The 21,968-nt window shown below is 45.6% G+C and overlaps 3 protein-coding genes across 4 annotated transcripts; 2 read left to right on the plus strand and 1 right to left on the minus strand.

Annotated features, from left to right (window-relative positions):
* Positions 1 to 1,800: 1,800 nt before the first annotated feature.
* On the plus strand, positions 1,801 to 4,137 carry LOC139793862 (ostricacin-2-like). Its single transcript, XM_071738726.1, has 3 exons — positions 1,801 to 1,934; positions 3,299 to 3,387; positions 4,007 to 4,137. Exons 2-3 carry the CDS (start codon positions 3,330 to 3,332, stop codon positions 4,135 to 4,137), a joined length of 189 nt encoding a protein of 62 aa, XP_071594827.1. The 5' UTR covers positions 1,801 to 1,934; positions 3,299 to 3,329.
* Positions 4,138 to 6,701: 2,564 nt separating this feature from the next.
* LOC139795584 (antimicrobial peptide THP2) lies at positions 6,702 to 10,929 on the minus strand. Of its 2 annotated transcripts, XM_071742509.1 has the most exons (4): positions 10,849 to 10,929; positions 9,544 to 9,614; positions 8,301 to 8,421; positions 6,702 to 6,886 (listed from the first exon to the last, which is right to left on the minus strand). In XM_071742509.1, the coding sequence occupies exons 2-4, from the start codon at positions 9,599 to 9,601 to the stop codon at positions 6,871 to 6,873; spliced, it is 195 nt and encodes a 64-aa protein (XP_071598610.1). In that variant the 5' UTR covers positions 9,602 to 9,614; positions 10,849 to 10,929; the 3' UTR covers positions 6,702 to 6,870. The 2 variants fall into 2 exon arrangements, with proteins under 2 accessions (XP_071598610.1, XP_071598611.1); XM_071742510.1 differs by lacking the exon at positions 6,702 to 6,886 and having other exon boundaries at positions 8,297 to 8,421.
* Positions 10,930 to 20,764: 9,835 nt separating this feature from the next.
* LOC139793863 (gallinacin-8-like) lies at positions 20,765 to 21,732 on the plus strand (the record flags this gene model as incomplete). The annotated part of the gene is made up of 3 exons (XM_071738727.1): positions 20,765 to 20,906; positions 21,171 to 21,258; positions 21,596 to 21,732. Coding segments are annotated over exons 2-3 (195 nt in total), but the record flags the coding sequence as incomplete, so codon positions are not given.
* Positions 21,733 to 21,968: the final 236 nt, after the last annotated feature.

Here is a 21,968-nt window from a genome sequence, read left to right on the forward strand (position 1 = left end):
CTCCAACAGGTGATTTAATTGTCTCTTTCTCCATACAGTATCCGGAGGTGAGACCCTGAACTCTACAAGCAGTACATCCCCCATGCTTCTGTCTCCTGGAACCATCTCCTGATGTCCTCTCCCTTCCCTTCCTCTGCCTTCCCCAGTTGCTGTGCCAGCAGGAGTGGATGTTCTGCTCCTGCAGGTTGCCCAGGGTCTCACGGGCTGGAGACATCTCCCCATGGCCCTGCTGTGGTTGGGCAGGGGCTGCTTTTCCCAGCATGAATAAAGATGAGCAGTTTGGCATTGGAATGGGTGGGGTGTGTGGTGGCTGTTTCCTTGGGATGGAGGGTGTGCTCGGGGTTGGTGTCAGGAGAAACACCTGGGGATGCTGGGGGTCACCTCTGTGTCTGTCCTTGTGGATGTTCTCCATGTCAGTGACATGGGGACACTGATGCTGGCAGTCCCTGGTGGTCCAGGCTGTTTGAGGTGGATGGGATGGAGCTGCAGTAGTTAAATCAGATGTGCAACACAGCCTCCTCCCACCAGGCAAGCTCTTGCTTGAATGCTGTCAAATGCATTACCTGCACGAGGGATGGTTGCATCCACCTCATGTTTCTACATTTTGGATGGCTTTAGGAGGACTTTCAGAAGCCTTGGACCACCTGGTTTACAGACCTTTGTGTGTATCATGGTGCTGTTCTCACTTCTTCTGAACAGTCACCTGAAAGACAGTGTTATGCTTATGACCTCTGATGTGTCAGGCACACAGACAGCTTCTCCCAGAAGGTGTTCTTGCAGTGTCCAGAGCTGGAAAGGTTTTTGATGCTCTGCATGTCCTTGGACACCATATATGAGTTGATTACTCCATCAAATGAGAAGAGACAGAGAAGAAAAAGCTTCTTCTGAGACTGGGATGGTGCTGGTGTCTAAACTTCATGATAGAAACACCAAATTGTTTGGGTTGGAGGGGACCTTAAAGCTCATCCAGTTCCAACCCCCTGCATGGTCAGGGACACCTCCCACAGCCCAGGGTGCTCCAAGCCCCATCCAACCTGGGCTGAGACACTGCCAGGGATGGGGCAGCCACAGCTTCTCTGGGAAACCTGGGCCAGGGGCTCAGCACCCTCACAGCAAAAAATTTCTTCCTGAGATCTCATCTCAATCTCCCCTCTTGCAGCTTGAAACCATTCTCCCTTGTCCCATTCCTCCATTACTTTGTCCAAAGTCCCTCCCCAACTTTTCTGGAGCCCCTTCAGGTACTTGAAGTTGCTCTAAAGTCTCCCTGAAGCCTTCTCTTCTCCGGGCTGAACACCCCCAACTCTCAGCCTGGCTCCAGAGCAGAGCTGCTCCAGCTCCCAGATCATCTTTGTGGCTTTCTCTGGGCTTGCTCCAGGCCCTTCTTAAGTTTAGGAGCCCAGAACTGGAGCCAGCACTGCAGGTGGGGTCTCATAAGAGTGGAGAAGAGAGAAAACCCTGTCCCTTGCCCTGCTGGTCCTGCTGCTTCTGATGAAGCCTTGGACGTGGTTGACTTTTCATTGCCAGCTCATGTTGAGCTTCTCATCAACCAATGCCAAAGATTTTCCAGCAGGACATGCCAAGCTTCTGTGCCCCCTGTGACAGGGGGTGGCACAAGATGTTGCACGAGGATAACGGTGAAGATTGCAACAGCCCCCAGGAGGCACCTCCTGGGGAGAACACAACCTCAACCTCTCCCACTGCAGCAGGGAGAGATGAGAAGCAGCTCCAGCATCCCCAGGCTGATGGGGCACTTTCTGATTGGCTAAGAAGAGAGACATCAGCAGGAATAAGCTCATGTCCCACCCACTGGTGACAGTGTAAAACCAGGGTGTTTAGGGCAAAGGGGTCCTCCTTGATCTGAACACTTCTGGGGGCAAGTGAGTCTTGCTCAGATTGTTCTGGTGCTGCCTTGGTGCACTCTGAGCCTTCCTCAGGTAGGTGACAGCAAAGTTTTTTCCTGGCTGGCCACCCAGGCAGCCTCTCTGTGCAAATCCTTCTTCCTGGAAGCACCTAAATGACAAACTGGTGGAAGGGTCTCTGAATAGAAATAAGCATCAGAGCTGCCTGGAAAAGAGGATAAAAACTTTCAGAGGAGTCTTGAGAGCCCAGAACATGTGGAAGATGGAACCAGATTTTCCTAAGTGCAGAAGAATCTGGGAAGGTGTCTCCATGCTGGAGAAGGGAGCCAAGACTTTTTGTTCTGGGGGAATGGGTCTTTTCTCAGAACTGTAAGGAGACACTTTCCCCACAGCAGTATGGAGATTTTCTGTCTTTTCAGGCTTTTAGTTATCTCAAAAGTTTAGTTGTGTTTTCCTCCTGTCTACCAAGACCCTTTTGCTACAGCCTGGGGGCAGGGACAGGAATTGTGGGGCTGTGGAGGGTTTAAAGCTGGGAGGCCTGGGAATGTTCTCCAGTTGAGGATGTTGGGGGTTCCCCCTGTCTGGAAGTGCTGAAGCCCAGGTTGGATGGGGCTTGGAGCATCCTGGGCTGTGTGAGGTGTCCCTGACCATGCAGGGGGTTGGAACTGGATGAGCTTTAAGGTCCCTTCCAGCCCAAACCATTCCATGATTCTATGGGCACTTCCAACCTGAGCTGGGACATCTTGCCAGAGCTCAGGGAAGCAGAGGGAACTGGGCAGGGTGGTTTGGGCATCCAGCTTTGGACTGGCTGCAGTGATGGAGAACACAAGGTAACCTTTCACATAGCATGGGATCTCCAGGTACAAGTTTATCCCTTAGTTCTTGACCCTGGGTTGTTTGGTGACATGGCACTGAGTGTTGTGACAAGCATCTCCTGCTCTACAAACCTTCTCTGCTCTGGTGGTTGATTTAGAAGAGGCAGAAAGAAGAGAAAAAATGCTCTGGAGTTAATGCTGATCTGACTGTGCTGGGAAGTGGATCTCGTGGCACCCCTTGTTCCTGTCTCTCTGGACAATTCTGCTTAGGGGACAAACATGGGACCTGGAAAAGGTCTCAGGGACTGTAACTTCTAGAAGTAATTTTTCTTTGCTTACAAGCTGAATTTCAGTGGATGTCGTTTTTAATAAAATGGCAAAAACTAGGCATGGAGCCTCCAGACCAAGAAAGCATCATGAAGACATGTAAAGAAGACAACAAAATAAGCTCTGGATTGTCCAACAAGCTGGTGCTTCCCAGAATGACCCCAGGATAGCAGTGAAGTTGCATCACTAACATTATTATCTCTTTTTGCTGGAGATCATTTCTGCTTTTTGGGTCACCATGTGTCTCCAGCCTTGTCCATGTCCTTTCTTTGTTGTCTTCATGTATCCCCTCTGCAGCCCTGTGAAGACCTGAGACAAAGCATCAGCCATGAGGATCCTCTACCTGCTCTTCCCTTTCTTCCTCCTGTTGCTCCAGGGTGCTTCAGGTGAGAGGGGAAAAGGAAGATGGGGTGAAGTGGGAGCCCCCTCAGTGGGGTTTTCCATGTCCTGGGAAGTGAGTAATTATGCCAGAAATCCCACCTTCCCCATGAGGGTGGTGAGACCCTGGCACAGGTTGCCCAGAGAGATGGTGGAAGCCCCATCCATCCTTGGAAGTTTTTAAGGCCAGGTTGGAGAGGGCTCTGAGCAACCTGAGCTGGTGGGAGGTGTCCCTGCCCATGGCAGAGGGGTTGGAATGGGATGATCTTAAAGGTCCCTTCCAACCCTGAACATTTCTATGATTCTATATATGTGCTATTTGGGAGTGATTGGCTCTGGACAAGAGGTAGCAGTTTCAAGGTGAAAAAGGGGAAATTGAGATGAGGTTTTAGGAAGAAATTCTTTAATTTGTGGCTGGTGAGAGCCTGGCCCAGGTTTCCCAGAGAAGCTGTGGTTGCCCCATCCCTGGCAGTGTCTCAGCCCAGGTTGGAAGGGGCTTGGAGCACCCTAGGCTGGGGGAGGTGTTGGGGGTTGGAACTGGGTGAGTTTTGTGGTCCCTTCCAACCCAAACCAGTCTGGGGTTCTGTGCCTGTCTGGACAGCCAAGGAATTTTTTTTTTCTGTGCAGGGTCCTCCCTGGCTCTAGGAAGTAAGGAAAAATGTCACCGAGAAAAAGGCTACTGTGGATTTCTGAAGTGCAATTTCCCCTACATCCCCAAGGGAAAATGTTCAAGGTTTTTCTTTTGCTGCAAAACGTAAGTTTTTGGAATCTGAAGTGCTTTTGGTCTGTCAAATGGAGTTGTTGTTGTTGTATTTAAGTGCTCATGATCAGTTTAACACCTCAGTGCTGTACCTGCTCCAAGGCAGAGGTCAGGGAGGAAAGGAAAGATGCTTGGAGCTTCCCTGAGTGGGGCTGAAGGGTCCTGAGGTCATTCATCACCTCCCTGATCCCCTTCACCCCCCTCAGGCTCTCAGGAGCTATCAAAGAGGGAAGCATTCACTGTCCTTGGACATGAGCACTGGGGAAATGGTCCTGGGTTTGATGCCTCTGCAGGGACTTGGGGTCTGAGCTGCCACCATTAAGATAATGCAGGTCCAGTCTGCCAAAAGAACTGAACCTCACCTCCAGCAGGGCAGGTTTAGGTTGGATATTAGAAGAAACTTCTTCACTGAGAGGGTTATCAGATGCTGGCAGGGTCTGCCCAGGGAGGTGGTTGAATCACCAAACCTGGAGGTGTTTCCAAGATGTGTTGATGTGGTGCTGAGGGACATGGACTCTGTGGAGTTAGGTTAAAGGTTGGACTTGATGATCCCAAAGGTCTTTTCCAACCAGAACAATTCTGGGACTGTAATGCTGTTGAACCTGCCCTCCTGCCCCACAGACTTGCTGGTCATCCCCAGGGAGGTGGGTGAAACAGGTAAATTCCAACAGGTGATTTGCTTGCCTGCTTTCTTCATACAGAGTCTGGGGGTGAGACCCTGAACTCTACAAGCAGGACATCCCCCATGCTTCTGGAACCATCTCCTGATGTCCTCTCCCTTCTCTTCCCCTGCCTTCCCCAGTTGCTGTGCCAGCAGGAGTGGATGTTCTGCTCCTGCAGGTTGCCCAGGGTCTCATGGGCTGGAGACATCTCCCCATGGCCCTGCTGTGGTTGGGCAGGGGCTGCTTTTCCCAGCATGAATAAAGATGAGCAGTTTGGCATTGGAATGGGTGGGGTGTGTGGTGGCTGTTTCCTTGGGATGGAGGGTGTGCTCGGGGTTGGTGTCAGGAGAAACACCTGGGGATGCTGGGGGTCACCTCTGTGTCTGTCCTTGTGGATGTTCCCCGTGTCAGTGTGTCAGGGTTTAACACTGGCCTGGCAATTAAACCAAGTAACAGATCCTCTCTATTAATCTCTCCCTCCTCCCTGATAAAGAAAGGAAAGAGAATAAGGGAGAGAGGCTGATGGGTTGGAAACTAAACTACACAGCTTGAATGAAACAGTAATGATAAATAGGAAAAATTACTAAATCTATACACATATACAGGAAAATTGATCCCACGTTCCTCCCCCCTTTCCCCCCAATAACTCTCCCATCACCACCGAGGCTGCAGGGCAGCCCTGGGAAAGTCCAGGCTGGACTCCTGGAATCAGCAGCAGTTGGGAGCTGGAGGCAGGAACACACAGATTCAGGCTGGCATGGATCAGGAGCACAGGCAGAGGAAGGGATGGAATCCTCCCAGGATGCTGAAGCAAAACAGGGAATGGGTGAAAGAAGGGAAGCAGGAAAAGCAGGAAGGGCAGGAGGATGGAAGCTGGAAAACCCTTGTGATCCCTCAAATTTATACTGAGTATGAGATGTATGGGATGGAATACTCTGTTTGGTCAGTTCTGGCATCTGTCTTGTCCATTCCTCCCCAAAGGAGGGCTGCAGGTGGGACCTCTTTATTCATTCTGGAGGGCAAAATGTTGCTCAGAGCTGAGCAGTTCCTTGGTTCTGCAGCCCATTCTCCAGCTGTAACTATAACCATGGAGTGGGATCAGTCCCAGCAGCAGCCACTGCCTGAGAAACTTGCTGTTCATTTCAGCAAGTCTGCTCTGAAGGTCCCCTCTGGATTCAGAGCATCCCAGTCTCCTGTGACATAAATTCCTGTGGGAGAGACTTGTATAAGTTGTTCTCCATCTATTTTCTTTTATATCACCTCCCAGAGGGATGGGTGGGGAAAACACCCCAAAGTTTACATCCATTGCTGTGAAATCACAGGATAAAATGTACTGGAGAGTAAAGAACCAGCAGAAATTGTTGCACTATTAAAAAAATGAAGGAACCAAACAATAACAGCAAAAAAAAAAAGCCCCAAGCTAAACAAAAAAATCAGGAAATAGGCTTTCCTGGGATGCTCATGCTCATCTTTCACAAGTCAGAACATTGAGTCTCACATGGTGACTTTTAAATGATTGGTGTCTTGGTTTTAAACTATTTCTCTCCCCCCCCCCCCCAAAAAAAAAAAAAAAACAGCAAAAAAAAAGGTTTCTGAATAGTAAGAAAAAAGGGATTTTGGCACCTGAACACATTCCTGCAAAGGGAATTGTTCCAGCCCATCTCTTTGTACTGAGGGTAAGGTCTTCAGTCCATGCCTGTCTAGCTCTGGACATTTTTTTTCTTGTTCTGCTTAAGAAAAGCTCAAATTCTGGAATAGTGGCAGAGCAAATTGTTGGCCTCAAAGGTTTGAGTGTCAAAACCTGGGTAGGATCATCAACCTCAGCCCATGGAGCAGCCAACCTTGCTTTTGTGTTGGGAATGTTAAGCAACAATAATTTATTCAAACAGAGGGAAGGCAATGCAGAACAGATTTGGATTTATTCAATATAATGAAGCTTTTTGAATTCAAGATGGAAGCTGCTTGAAGCTTTGTAGCAGGGTCTGACAAAACTTGGTGGTTTTAGAAGCAAGGGGATTCAAAGCAAATTCCTGGTTTTCATCACTCTAGAATGGACATTCCCTCAGGTTTTAGAGATCCCATGGCCTGCATAAAGAAATAAACAAAAATTATTTATCTGCTTCTATTCCCTCCTTACCTTCTCTCACTCCACACATATTTTCCTCCTGGGTGTAAATACTTTCCAAAACACCTGATATCATGTATGGTGCTTTCCAAAACAACAAATGTACCCTAGAGCCATGGAGATGATCAGGGGGCTGGAGCAGCTCTGCTATGGGGACAGACTGAGAGAGTTGGGGATGTTCAGCCTGGAGAAGAGAAGGCTCCAGGGACACCTTCCAGTGCCTGAAGGGGCTCCAGGAAAGCTGGGGAGGGACTTTGGGAATGGCATGGGCTGATAGGATGAAGGGGAATGGTTTTAAGCTGGAATAAGGGGTATTTAAGTTGGACATTAGGGAAAAATTTTTTCCTGTGAGGGTGCTGAGCCCCTGGCCCAGGTTTCTCAGAGAAGCTGTGGCTGCCCCATCCCTGGCAGTGTCTCAGCCCAGGTTGGATGGGGCTTGGAGCACCCTGGGCTGGGGGAGGTGTCCCTGACCATGGCAGGGGGTTGGAACAGGATGAGCTTTAAGGTCCTTTCCAACCCAAACCAGTCTGGGGTTCTCTGTGTGGTCACACTGGAACAACTCAGTGCACTCAGACCTGTGAGTAAGAAGAGGGTTTTGCTATTGCCTCAGGAAAAAAATAGAGAATTATAATTGGATCCCTTGGTACTGAGGTGAATGAATTAATTTCTGCGTGGAAACGGAGGGGTACTTTTTATGCCCTTTTTTTCTTACATTTGATGGCACCAGAGATGTGTGTTCCCCTTACAAGGGAACTGGATTCCCCCCTGCTCCCCACACAGCACAGCAGCCCAGTTCTGCACATACCAAACCCTAGATGGGAGCTGCAAAGGGGTCAGAGAGTTGGAGCAGCACAAGGATGACATCTCCAACCTCATTTAATACTTCTTGCTGGATCATGACCTCTTCTCCCGAGTAACAAGTGATAAGATGAGAGGAAATGTCTCCAGATTGTCCAAGAGGACATAAAGGTGGGTATTAGATTATTGAAATATCATCACCAAAAGGGTTGTCAGGCCTTGGCCCAGGGTGCCTATGGCATCCTGATGGAATCACCATCCCTGGAGGGACTGTCATGGAGATGTGGTGCTGAGGGACATGGTTTGGTGGTGGCCTTGGCAGTGCTGGGATAATATTTGGACCTGATCATCTTAAAGGTCTTTTCCAATCCAATAATTCTGTTTATGGTGCCCATCTGAGCAGAACAAGCACTGTGGAGCTCAACCTACTTCACCACTTGGCTGTCCTCATGGTATATTAGGAATTTTTCCTTATATCCAGTCTGGACACTCAACAAAACTTCTGTGTTAAGGACCCAGGCAGAAGAGCTTTGTCTGCTCAATCTTCAGGTGAGTTTTGGTGAATCTCAAACTTACGCTTTGCAGCAGGAACGGAACCCAAAGCAACGTCCAACTTTAACCAGATGGATGGGACATCTCCCAAAGTGACAGCTCCCTTTTCTACAGAACAACATGTCCCGACGGGGGGAAGACAAACCTGCAATTACAAAAAAAAAATTATAAATGGCCTTGCCCCTCATTCTGCAGTTGTAAGGCCAGCAAGGTTTCCCAATTCCTTGAACTACCTTCATCAGAGCTACTAAGATGATTAAGGGAGTGGAGCATCTCCCTTATGAGGAAAGGCTGAGGGAGCTGGGTCTCTTTAGTTTGGAGAAAAGGAGACTGAGGGGTGACCTCATCAATGTTTTCAAATATGTAAGGGGTGAGTGTCAGGGAGATGGAGTTAGGCTTTTCTCAGTGGTGACCAGTGATAGGACAAGGGGTAATGGGTGTAAATTGGAGCATAGGAGGTTCAAGTTGAATATCAGAAAGAATTTTTTTACTGTAAGGGTGACAGAGCCCTGGAACAGGCTGCCCAGGGGGGTTGTGGAGTCTCCTTCACTGGAGACATTCAAAACCCACCTGGACACGTTCCTAGGCGATGTACTCTAGGGGGCCCTGCTCTGGCAGGGGGGGTTGGACTAGATGATCTTTCCAGGTCCCTTCCAACCCCTAGGATTCTATGATTCTATGATTCTATGATCAGCAGTTTGCCTTCAGGATTTGCCCAGATTTGGCCATGTTTGAAGGGCCATTTAAGAGGTGAGGTTACAAAGCAGGGCTCCACCTTGAAGAGGTTGGATGCTTGGCTCACACTGCATCAAAAATGGGTGACCATAAAGTCCAGGTGGTGTCGGAGGAGCGTGATAAATCTCCTGTTTCATTCTCTGTTACCTTCTGGAAAAGTTTCACAGGTCCAGAGGTTTTTATACTCCTTCCTACCTGAAAACAGTTGGCCAGGCTTCATTTTCATCAGCCCATGGACTGCTGAGTGTGATGTTATCCTAAGATCATGGTGACCACAATCACCATCTCAGGTGTCCAACACCAGAGTGTTCAGCTTGATCTTTTTCAGGAAAACATCAGAGCTGAAAAATCACTTTTCTTTGCAAGTCACAATTTCTCCACCTTTGAAATAGTTTTCACAGGGGAACACAGGTAATGAGCTGTTTGACTACATCTTGTCCAGTTTCTGGTTTTTATCCAGTAGTGGTTAAAATGTGCTGGGAAATTTACTTGTGGTATTAAAACCCCCTTGTAGCATCTTTTTCCATCTTACCTGGAGAAACCTGGAGTGCCAAGAAGAGGAGGGAAAAGAGCAGGTACAGGATCTTCATGACTGGAGATTTGCTGTAGGGAAAAGGAGCAGGAAAGGTGTGTGACAGACAGACCCTGGGATCTACAGGCTTCTCAACTCTATAATAAGATAATCAAAATGGAATTTATAGCACCTTTTACTTCAAACTTTCAAAAAATAATAAAGTAACCAGTTATATGGATACGACATCATGATTGGTGTGAACATTTCTGGGAGAAGTAAAAATACATAAGGCACAAAGTGCTTTCAGGATATGGAATAATGAGGTTATTTCAGTAGTTTGATTGCCTGGGTTTCTTTCATACTTTGCAAATAGTCCACAGTAAAAATGCAATAATGGCTATTTTGAGTTAAATGTTTTTTCTAAAAAAATAAAAAGCACTAAGCAACATGAGGTTATTATGCGGACATATTTCCAAACTTCAGGAAAAAAAAATGTTAATTTTTCAATGTTAAATTTTATCAAGCAATAATGGGTAAGTAGATCAAGAGGAGGCAGTAGATCAAGAATGGAAATGTGGCACCAAATCAGTTCTCATTTGACACATCAAAAAGCCAACATGTAATTCCTTCACTGAATGAGTTAATAATTGGATTAACAGGAGCAAAATTAAATATAACAGCCTAGAGAGGGGGGTGATGGGTAAAGAAGAGGTAGTTAATGTCATATATCTTGGCATTTGAGAGTTTTCTCTGATCTGTCACAAATTATCTTCTCTTAAGCAAGGGAGGGAAGATGAGGTTGTGCTGAAATGTCATAGAGCTGAGAAAGGAATGGCAGAGAGTGCCCAAAGCAGCTTTGAAATTAGTATTGAAAATTTACACAAATTTCCATATATTTGAAATTCAGAAGAATCAAGCAGGCAGAGTTACAATTCTGAAAATGAAATAGAGTTCTGAACGTGCAGACACAGATAAATAAATATATATATATATATAAAAATATATATATACTGCTTTCTACCAAAGACACCACCAATTTCTCTGGATCACAGACCTCTCTAAAACAATCTGACCCAGCTAGATGTTTTTCCTAAGAGTTAGTAAGCAATTTTTATCAGAGCATTCTAGGTATCAGCACATGTCTGAGCTACTTATTCAACCCGTGCTGTTTCTGACAAGCTTGGATTACCATTTATTTACTAACCTAGACATTTAGGTTAATAATGCAGAGGTTTTCAGGGGATGTTTTGGGGCAGAGCCAGGGCTGGGAAGGAAAAGATGAGCAGACATTATAAAAAAGACTGAAAGGAACTGAGAAGTTACCAGGTATCAGGTGAGCCCAGAAGCCAAACGAGCCCAGCTCTTGGTCCTTTTCCTGCAGAGGACTCTGGTTGTTGGGCTGAAATCCTCTTTTATAAAGTGTTTGGGAAAGGGGAGTGACAGCTCCTTTCTCTTAGGTGCCTATTGAGCCAATCAAAAATGCTCTTTTTTTTTCTTTTTTTGGGGGGGTAACTTCTAATGCAACGAGAACCAAGACGCTTTCCATTTCCCAGTGAAAAAGCAGTTTTTTTTCTCTGAACCTGTTGAAGTTTTTTTTTTTTTTTTTTCTGGCAAATCCCAGGTAATTCATGCAATACCTCTTGTGACACTCCAGCTTGTGTAAGACACGTTAAGCCACCGTGCTGTGTGTCAAACATCTTGGGACAAGAGCTGAAGGGTTTCTCCTCAGGATCCACATCATCCCTTGCAGCACAAAACTCCTTCTTGCTTCTCTGCCCTCCCAGTCAGTTCATTCTCTGTTCCACAAATACAGAAACTGAGAGAATGGAGATAAAAAGCAAATGTTCATGGGTGGACAATAAGGATGCCTGAATAAGTAAAGAGTGTGAGATGTACAGAAATAGGGTGAGTGCATCCTGGTGATGTCCCTGTACACTCTTCCAGCTGATGGAAAATGCATCAGTTCAGAGGCTGTTTCTGTTCCTTCAGGCCTCAGAGCTCCAAACTGGGAATTTTGCTTTGCTCTGGATGATCTTCCTCTCCTTCAGTTGATAATTCCACAAACATTATGCTTTAAGTGAGCATTCTTTTTTTTTTTTTCCTTATCTACTCTCTGTCTTCCAGCTGATCATCTCTGTTTTTTCTGTCCTGGAAAGCAGGAAATAAATATTCAATTTTCCCTTTGCTACATCACCACTGATGCTGTGGGCTTTTCTTACTCTCCCCCTTGTCTATTTTGGCACAATTAAAAGAAGGATTTTGTCAACCAGAGAACTCTTCAAATGGATTCAGCTATTTCAGAGGATCATTCCTGTTAGGCATTTATCTTGATTTTTCAGTTCTCTTACAAGTTATTGGGCATGGGATGGATATAATGGCACACAATGTCCAAAATACATCTAGGATTTGCATAGAGCCCAATCACACTTATTCTTTTGTTTTCAGCTCCTTTTTTTCCACCCTTAATTTCCTAACATTTGCCTTGGCTTTTTTCTTTTTTTTTTCCAGGGGTGAACACTCCTTTTTCTGAAGTCCACGGTGAAGTCCCCAGTTACATCAATGTGGTTTTGAAGCAACACCTGATGGGCTCCCAGGACTTCATGTTGGTTCAATTTGCAGAGGGATTTTTCCTTTGCATAAACCAAATTCTTCAGGAGGAAAATGCACCAGGAATTTTGCTTTGAAGGTATTCCAAAGGTATTCCAAAAGTACTCTTTTGATAACTGGGGCACGAACCAACGTGTAGGCTACCCCACCAGAAGGTCCTGTGGAGTGTACATAAAGATTCCTTTCTTTTGGAAACCTGGAGAGTTTGGATTGGGAGATAAGCCATTTGAGAGAGGCTGGAGGATCCATCTTTGTTTAGTTTGGAGAAGACATGGTTAAGAGTTATCTAATTGCTGTGCACAGCTGCCTAATGGTATCTGTAGAGAGGATAAAGAAAAAAAAAAAAAAAAAAAAAAAAGGAGGGAATAAAATTACAAAAGTTGTGGTTACTTCACCAAGTAGTTTGTGGTTATCTTGCCTACCAACTGTTATTGTTGCTCAACCTGATTCCTCAAGGAAACAAAGATGTAGAGTTAATTTTTGCCCTGCCCAAGGTCCTGTGTGCAAGGACTTGGGTCAAGGACTCGGCTTTCACGCTGAGCATTCTTGAGTCTGATAATCATAAAGTCTAAAAGGTAAATCTCATTTTTAGCATTCAAGTACCTCTGGCAGGAGATGGGTGAGGGAAAAGCAGAAGAAGGGATGAAGCAGCCTTGGCTGTCCCAGAGCTCATAGAAAGCTGTGTCTGTAGCAAAGCCACCATTTGCCCTTCAGAGGGTTTTTCTCAGATATTGGGTACTTCTTCCAACCCACCCTGTGAGCCATTAGGACTCAAAACCATTTCAGTTTGGGAATGAATTTGAGTGGGCACTGGTCTGGGCACATCCATCAACTGCTTCTGAAAAGATAATGACCCAATCTGTATCTTGCACATCCATAACTTTTGGAAATTAGCTCACCCTTTCTCTTTCCTTCTTTGTAATTTTTTTCCTGTGTCAAGTCTGCTGTTATCCAAATGCTCCTGGTTTTCCCTTGCACGAGGTCATCTCAAAAGTGAAATTTTTACAAATGTCTCCAGGCTCTCTGAAGGAAGCATCTGGATTTATTTTTGCTTTTTCTACACTGCTAGCCCATGAGGGCAGGTGAAAAGAGGCAGTAGGCATGGGTTCTCTCTATGACATCTGAGTAATAAAATTTCATCATATTTTCAAAAAGCAGCCTGGAAGCTACCAGGATGTTTATCTGCTAGAAACAAGCACTGGTGAGAACATCACAGAGAGAGAAGTTTAATTTCATCCCTGACGAAAATACCTTGGCCTCTACAGGAGTGTTCCAGGAGTCTGGAGAGTGGGAAGTAGGGAATGAGTTGAAATCTCTTTTTCCTGGCAGTGCAATAAGGTACAAGATTTTTACAGGATTTACCTGTAAAAACCAGCAGCCCACCCATACATTTCTGCCCATGGGGTGAGGAACTCTACAAAATTCCCCTCCTTCCCTACAAAATTCCCCTCCTTCCCTACAAAAAAAATTCCCCTCCTTCCCACACACAAACCTTCCCCAAGGTTTGACCATACGAATGCCACCCAAAGTGATTTTATTAAAGGGAAGGAAAGGAATAATTTCCATTGCATTGCCTATTTCATAACTCTGCTTTGCAGAAGCTGATGTTTGCTTTGAGGATTTTAAGAGTTTTTTCTTAGAGCAAGAACTGGTGTTACCAGGAGAGATGGGAACAGGAGAGACAGAAATCATTTGATAGAAGCAGAAAGGATTTTCAAGAACAATCCATGGAGTCTTCAGCTGCTCTTCACCCTGAATGGGGAAGAAGAGAGAGTCTCAGGTTATCTTCCAGTAGGTTTTCTACAATGACATTGTCTTTATTTCATGACCCTAGAGAAGATGCTGCCATGGGCTCCTGGGCTGCATCTAAAGCAATGTGACCATCAGGTTGAGGTAGGGATTCTCCACTTCTGCTTTGCTCTCATGAGACCCCCCCCTGCAACTCTGTGTCCTGTTCTGGGGTCACAAAGATGGTCTGAGGGCTGGACCATCTCTGCTATGGGGCCAAGTTGAGAAAATTGGGTTTTTTTCAGCCTGGAGAAGGCTTAGAGACCTTCGAGTACCTGAAGGGGGCTCCAGGAAATCTGGGGAGGGATTTTTCCCAAGGGCCTGGAGTGATGGGATGAGGGGGAATGGTATTAAGCTGAAAGAGGGGAGGTGGATATGAGATATTAGAAAGACATTTTTACAATGAAAGTGATGAAACAGTGTCCCAGGTTGCCCAGAGAGTTGTTGCCCCATCCCTGGAACCACTCAAGGTCAGATTGGAAGGGAGCTTTGAGCATCATGATCTGGTTGGAGATGTCCCTGTTCACTGCAGGAGGGGTGAATTAGGTGACCTTGAAAAGTTTTTTGGAATCTACACTCTTCTATGATTCTGTGGGATGAGAACACCCTTGAGGACCCTCTATGCCAGCAGGTTTGTCATTGCAGAAGCAAGACAGAATTGCTCTGGAGACAAGGAGGACCTTGTCATGGTGATCCCTGCACTTCGTGATGCCTTCTGCAGCAATTCAATCCATCAGCACATCTTCCAACCTGGAACTCTGGCCAACAAGATGTCCCTCTGAAGCATCCTTTGTTTCCATGCACACAAGGATAGGATGTCCTGGGAGTGAGAGACACAGAGGAGAGAGGGAGAATACTCATTTACCATGAAAATGAGCAAAAGTGGATATTCTCCACCTCTCCACTAATTCCTCTCTGTAGCCCCTCACCTCTTACCTGCAGCACCTTGGAGCATCAGGAAGAAGACAACCAAGAGCTGATGAAGGATTCTCATGGCTGCAGTTGGGCTTTGAATTCCTTACCTGTTAGGAACAGACACCACAAGACCAAAAGACTTGTCTGAAGATGGAAGTGAAAGTTGCATCCTTGGAGACATCCAAAATTTTGTTGAAGATTCCTCTGAGCAAGGTGGCCTAGTTGGACCTGCCCTGAGCACAGATTCAGGCCAGAAACTCCTTGAGTCCTTTCAGTCTGATTTATTCTGAGATGAAAGTTTCATTTCAAGTATTGGTCCTCTTGCACTGAAAAATATATTCCTGTCACTATAACCATGGAGTGGGATCAGTCCCAGCAGCAGCCACTGCCTGAGAAACTTGCTGTTCATTTCAGCAAGTGCAGCTCCTGACAAGAGACTGAGCTGGAAGCAAAAGTACAAGACAGAAAATCACCTTTATCCTGGCCCCAACCAGGACAATTACAAATATATCCATAAAAAATATAAAATATATACAAATAAAAGATGGCAATTTTAGATTCACATATATGTATTTATTTATATACATATAACACAAATTTGTTCAACACCAGACAGGTTACTCTGGAACCAACAGAGATGCACAAATTTTTTGTCTTCAGTCCACAAGGTGCTCAGAGGCTGAGCTAACCAGCTTTAGGAGATTCTAAAAAAGACATCTGTATCTCTTGAGGATCAATTAAGGTGACAACTCACTCAAAATGTTACTTGCTCCATCCCTGGCAGTGTCTCAGCCCAGGTTGGATGGGGCTTGGAGCACCCTGGGCTGGTGGGAGGTGTCCCTGCCCATGGAACTGGATGAGCTTTAAGGTTCCTCCCAACCCAAATCATTGGGATCATCCTGGCACTCTGTGAAGATGTGGAGCTCACATCTTCAGTGATGTGAGTGAAGGTTTCTGGGTCTCTGTCAGCTCCTCTTGGAGGCTGGCAACCAAAGTTTCCTCCAACAAGCCCTGCAAGCAACCTGTGGTCATGGAATACATCTACAGACTGGACAGAGTCACTGGGGCAATGAGAAGGAAAGGGTTAATGAGGCAGAGAATCATGGAATCATCAAGGTTGGAAAGGACCTTCAAGATCATCCACCACCTTAACCACTAAATCACCTCCCAAAGCACCCCCCATCTACCCATGGTTTGAGCACCCCCAGGGATGGTGCCTCCACCACCTCCCTGAGCAACCTCTTCATCACTCTTTCAGGGAAGAAATTTTTTCCCTAAAATTAGAAATGTTTCTAATGAGAATACTCATGAGACTTGAGGTTAATACAAGAGGTGTATAAAGGTGAGGAGGTGAAGGTGCCTGTCCAGAACCAGGCAGAGTGTTCCCAACAGAGGAGATGGAGGATCCCAGCTGCTGTCTCCAGTGGGTGCCCTAAATCCAAATATATCTTTTTATAGAAAAATTTGGAGATCCTGGTGGTGCAGTCACAGCCCAATTAAAAAAAAAAAACACCAAAAAACCCTTTTCCAACCAAATTTATCCTATGCTTTAGTGTCTTCCAAAGAAAAAGGCTTTGTGACTGTTTTCACCCAAGGCCCCTGCTCTTTGTGCAACCCTCTCAGGTTTGTGTAAGAGACGTTTGGCCACAGGGCTGGGTGAAATTCCTCTGCCCGTGCAACCACAGCTCCTTTGGGTCCTGAGACTTCCCAGTTCTGCCTTTGGAAGGCAGCTGCCTCCTCTAATTTGCAGCTGGAGGATGGGGATGGTTCAACCTCCCTAACATCTTGCCCTTTGACTTTCTGGTTGCTTTTTCTCCATGTCAGTAGCAAAATAAATGGTTCCTTTTCAGCTGATTAATTACCAGGTTATTAGCTTAGTGCAGGATGAAACCATGACAACAATTTAAAATCACACCATGCCCCACAGTACTGGAACTGCTGACCCATAGGACAGGGCTCATTTCACAGAACCCTAAAATGGTTTGGGTTGGAAGGGACCTTAAAACTCATCCAGTTCCAAGCTCCCTGCATGGACAGGGACATCTCCCTCTAGGTCAGGTTGCTCAAACTTGGAAGTTTCCATACTTGGAGGATGGTGGGAAGACCCAGATGAAGATGGATGCTGCCAGCTTGGTCCTCGGGCTGTGTCCCAGCAGGCAGGAGGTTTGGGATCTCTGGTGCCCTCATCCAGAGGTTGCTGCCTTCCAGCTGGGCTGTGCAATCCTTCTGTATCTGGTGTTACAAAGGGGATAGAAGGTCAGAAGTTGTGGATGCACAGCTTTAACCAGAGGTTTGACAGCACAGGAGACAGGGATCCAAAAGTTGGGGGTTTTTTCCCAACCAAAAAGATTCCATGATCAGTGGCATCCTGGCTGTGTGGTGCCTTGCATTTGCATAAATCCCTATTTGCTTATTTTTAAATTTTCCTTTTTTTTCCAGGCATATTTAAATCTGCACAGATGAGATTAATAAAGAGGTTAATTTATTCCCCAGTTTGCTCAGTTCCTGGATTGTAAAGCTGGGCTGTAGCAGAGCTGGGCACTGGCTCAAGGAGACCTGAAGCCTGAGCAGTAGCAGAAAGTTCCGGGGGGGGGATTTAGGGAGAGACAGAACTAAAAGATGCAGGAAAAACACACTGAATTCTTTATTTATTGGTTTCCATCCCATGTTTTCCCTACAGAAAAGTTGCACAGTTGTGTCTCCCTCTCCCCTTTGAAAAAAAACCAGATGGTTTGAAAAAAAAAAAAGCACCACAGGCTTTCAGGGAAATTGCAGAGCATAGAAGGGTAGTTTTCTGGATGGGGGTGATGCTGGAAATGGGAGCTCAGGGGCTTTCTTGGGCATTAATTTCACTGGTAGTGTGGGCTGAACCAGGGACTCCTTGGTTAGAGGTTCTTGATGTGACAGAAAAAAATCAGGTTTGCCTTAAAAGATGCTGGGACTATTCCTGATTCGGGGGACCCAGTAGCAGAGCAGCACAAAGCTTGCACGAGCTGTTGCTGCTTTTAAATTGTAAATTTAAAATTATAAAAACTGTAATAAAAATAAGTGTCTAAGAGAATGGGTGCCACTGGTGGTGACATCCCAGTTACTGCTGAAGTGCTCTTTTAGGCCTTCTGGACTGTGGAACCAAGAGGGAACTTTGCTGCCCAGGAGGGATGCTACACCTGGGGGAAGAAGAGGATGGGATGAGGCTGTTTGTCTCTGAGGGATTTGATGTGGATGCTTTTAAGAAACCTTAAAGCTGGAAATATCTTCCTGAAGACCAGCTGCCAGCTTTAGGATTGCTTCAGTGCCCTGAAAAGCAGCTCAGATGTTTTACCTTCAGGTTTATCTCCAGTTAGGGTTTGGTCCCAGCTGGGTAAACTCTCCACGTGGCAGGAAGCCTGGCTTTGCAATACCAGGAGTGAAGCCCAGATAAATATTCACTGCTGTGATTTCCAGGCAGGTTTCCCTCTAGAGGGGTTGTCCAAGGCCACCCAAGGGACAGCAGCCTGGATTTGGTGTCATTTTTTTTTTTTTTTCAGCCTAGAGCATGATGGAGGGGATGCACAGACAGGTGGGGTTAAATCCATCCCTGTCACACCAACACCTAAAGAACTTTGCAGGGCCCTGGGGTGTCCACCTGACAGGGGACAAAGCCAGGTGGGACTCAGGGACATCTCAGGTGTCACTTGTATAAATGTGAGCAAAAGATCTGAGAGCTGGATTTACACAGAGCACGGGAGTTTGGGGCATTCTAGGTGGTAAAAAGTCAGCTGGGCTTTAGAAGGGTCCTTCCAGATGTGCAGAGTAGGAGTAATTTAGATATAGATACATAATTATGCATAAATGGATTGATATGATAATGGACAACTAATATTCAGTAAGATAATTTTATAATAATCTGGATATATAAAAATATATCTGTGTTATTGTGGGTGTGCTAGGAGGGCTGTAGAGGAATGGGAGAGTGAGAAATGCAACCACAGGAGACCCTGTGTAACTTAAACTCTTACCTGAATTCATATCCTGACTACTCCTGAGTAAACCAAGAATATAATATCTGGACTTATCTTTTCTATTCATGTGTTCTTCAGCCAAGATAAATTATGAAGCAGTTGGGAAAAATCAGCTTTATTTTATATGTTCTGACTATATACATGTTTATACACAGGCACACAAATAGATTTATATTTATATTTATATTTATATTTATATTTATATTTATATTTATATTTATATTTATATTTATATTTATATTTATATTTATATTTATATTTATATTTATATTTATTTATGTGCTAGCACATATTCTCTGTATAAAAAGAAGACCATGTCTCTCTTGGAGAGGTTTTTCTGGAGCCATCAACACTAGAAGGACCTGGAGGTGTTGGAGTGAGTCCAGAGGAGGCCACAAAGATGATCAGAGGGTTGGAACATCTCTGCTCTGGAGCCAGGATGAGAGAGCTGGGGGTGTTCAGCCTGGAGAAGACTCCAGGGAGCCCCTTCCAGTGTCTGAAGGGGCTCCAGGAAAGCTGGGGAGGGACTTTTGGCAAGGGTCTGGAGGGATGGGACAAGGAGGAACAGTCTTAAGCTGAAAGAAAGAAAAAATTCTTTGCTGTGAGGGTGCTGAGCCCCTGTCCCAGGTTTCCCAGAGAAGCTGTGGCTGCCCCATCCCTGGCAGTGTCTCAGCCCAGGTTGGATGGGGCTTGGAGCACCCTGGGCTGGGGGAGGTGTCCCTGCCCATGGCAGGTGGGTTTGGAAAGAGGTGATCTTTAAGGTCCCTTCCAACCCAACCCATTCTATGATTTCTTCACTGGCTCTTTGTTGCCCTCTTCTGGGAGACAGCTGACCTGGGTAGATGGATGCTGTTTGGAGTACAAGGATCATAGAATCGTTTAGGTTGGAAAAGACCCTTAAGATTGTGAAGTCTATCCATAAGACTAACTCTGTGAAGTGACTAACTTTAGTGAAGTCCATCACTAAACCATGTCCCTGAGCATTGCATGATGTCTTTTTATTCTAAACTTTCATGAGAATGACAATCAAACCCAACACCTTTTTCTGAGCTCACCTGTGAGCCCTCATTGTCTGGGAGATACCAGTGCTGGCATCAATCTCTCTGCTCCAAACCCTCTGGGGACACATGTTTGACCAAAACCTTTTTTCCTAGAATCACAGAATGGTTTGAGTTGGAATGGACCTTAAACCTCATCCAGTCCCAACCCTTCTGCCCTGTCAGGGGCAGCCCAGGTTGCTCCAAGCCCCAGCAGTGATTGTGATTTCCTTTGGTCACCTAAAAACTGAGGGCATGGGAGTAGGTGCCTCCCTGAAACTTTAATTATTCAAATAACAGCTGAACCCTCTGCAATGAGTAGAATGTGGTAAATGCACATGAAAATGAAAATATTCTTGGTGCAGAGATGAGCATCTTCTGGGTGATGACCCATTTGCAAAAGCACTGCTGGAACCAGGCTGGCTGCTCCAACTCCTCTCAAGATGTTATCTACAGCACATGAGACCTATCAGGAGTTGTTGGGTTTTTTTTCTAAGCCTTGTGCAAAACCTGAGCTTTTCTAACATAGATTTAGATATCTCAGGCTTCAGGAATACCTTTCTGCAGGCAGCACCAGGTACTTTGGCCATGTAGAATTAGGTCTCTGCTTGAGCCAAGCCAGCAGCTTTCAGTTCATGTCCCAGGATGGGTTTTTGTTTGGTGTTTTTTTTTGTTTGTTTTTGGTGTGTTATTTTGTTTGTTTGTTTCTTTTGTTTAATTTTTTTTTTTTTTGGTCTCACTGGATCAATGTGTGGTACACAAAGCAGGGTGGTGTAAGGTACTTTTTGGATGAGCCAACTCATGTGCCAGAGAAAGGTGAGGGAGTTCACCAGGGGTCACCATTTCTTATCAGCTGCTGGGAAGGGAGATGGCAGCTGCTGGGAAGTGCTGTGAGAAGATCATGGCCTTGGCCAGCTTGGGCATCAGCAGGAATGTATAAAGAGAGTTTTTTTGGGGCAAGCTGTCAAATCCAGAGTGTTTGGGCTCGAGATATAGGAGTCTTCAGTGAAGCTGGTGGAGGCTGCCTTTGCAGGTGATGGAAAGAAAATCACAATATTCATCTAATTCTTTTAAAATTTGATAGTCATAAATGTATTTTCTTGATTTCAAGCATTCAAATCTGCATTTCCTGTGGGAATGGTATTTCAATAGATTAATTCTAGAGCATTTAGCCTGTTGCATGAATGGTGATTTTTATTAGCAAACTACAGCTTACACATCCTAAGTAATGTTTGGATTGGGGAATGACAAATTCTGGACAAATGCATGACCTTTTTCTGTGTTTTTTTTTAAGGAGCTGTTGCAGTTGGTGCCACTGAATACAGGCATGAAGATCTTTTCCATATTCTTTGCTGTTCTCCTCTTAGTGCTCCAAGGCACTTTAGGTAAGAGCTATATAAAATAGAAACAAAATGCAGAGGGAGTTTGGTGGGCACTGAGAAACTCAAATAGAAATAGAAACTCAAATAGTTTTAATTCCTTTTATATGAGGCCAGTGCTCAGCACCCTTTAGCAGTGAGCAGACACCTGGGTGTATTGGATGCACCAAACCCTCCCACTTTGGGGAAAAAAAAAAAAAAAAAAAAAGGAGGAATTTAATGGTATGAATGTGGCCAGCCTGCAGAGAGAGTAGAATACTGCTGTGATGCTTCATCTTCTTCTGAGTCTTCCTCAGGAAGGAAAATCAAGATTCTGTTGTGTGTTGATTTTGGTTTTGTGCAGGTTTCATGCGTGCACCAAATAACAACGAGCAGTGCAAGCAGGCTGGGGGCATCTGTTCCACCACCCCCTGTCCTCTGCCCACCACGAGGCCCTTTGGACGTTGCCAACAAGGGGTCCCTTGCTGTCGGACTGTGGTGAGTTGGGGATGTGCTGAAGCACAGGGATTCCTTGGGGGAATTGGTTTGTTACTCAGGTTCACACACCCAGTCTGCCCTTTGGGTGCAAAATTCCTCTGTGCACTCATTGGACAGAATCACAGGATCATCCAGGTTGGAAGGGACCTCTGGGATCATCAAGTCCAACCCTTGATCCACTCCCACTGCAGTTCCCAGCCCATGGCACTGAGTGCCACATCCAGGCTCTTCTTAAAAAC

The sequence above is a fragment of the Heliangelus exortis genome, chromosome 3 (genome assembly GCF_036169615.1).
Source record: "Heliangelus exortis chromosome 3, bHelExo1.hap1, whole genome shotgun sequence".
NCBI lineage: Eukaryota > Metazoa > Chordata > Aves > Apodiformes > Trochilidae > Heliangelus > Heliangelus exortis.

Bases quoted from the DNA above. Each gene is read 5' to 3' on its own strand.
- LOC139793862 (XM_071738726.1), top strand. From the start codon at position 3,330: ATGAGGATCCTCTACCTGCTCTTCCCTTTCTTCCTCCTGTTGCTCCAG. The intron at 3,388-4,006 runs GTGAGAGGGGAA...TTTTCTGTGCAG, and splicing joins GTTGCTCCAGGGTGCTTCAG to GGTCCTCCCTGGCTCTAGGA.
- LOC139795584 (XM_071742509.1), bottom strand. From the start codon at position 9,601: ATGAAGATCCTGTACCTGCTCTTTTCCCTCCTCTTCTTGGCACTCCAG. The intron at 8,422-9,543 runs GTAAGATGGAAA...TTGTAATTGCAG, and splicing joins GGCACTCCAGGTTTCTCCAG to GTTTGTCTTCCCCCCGTCGG.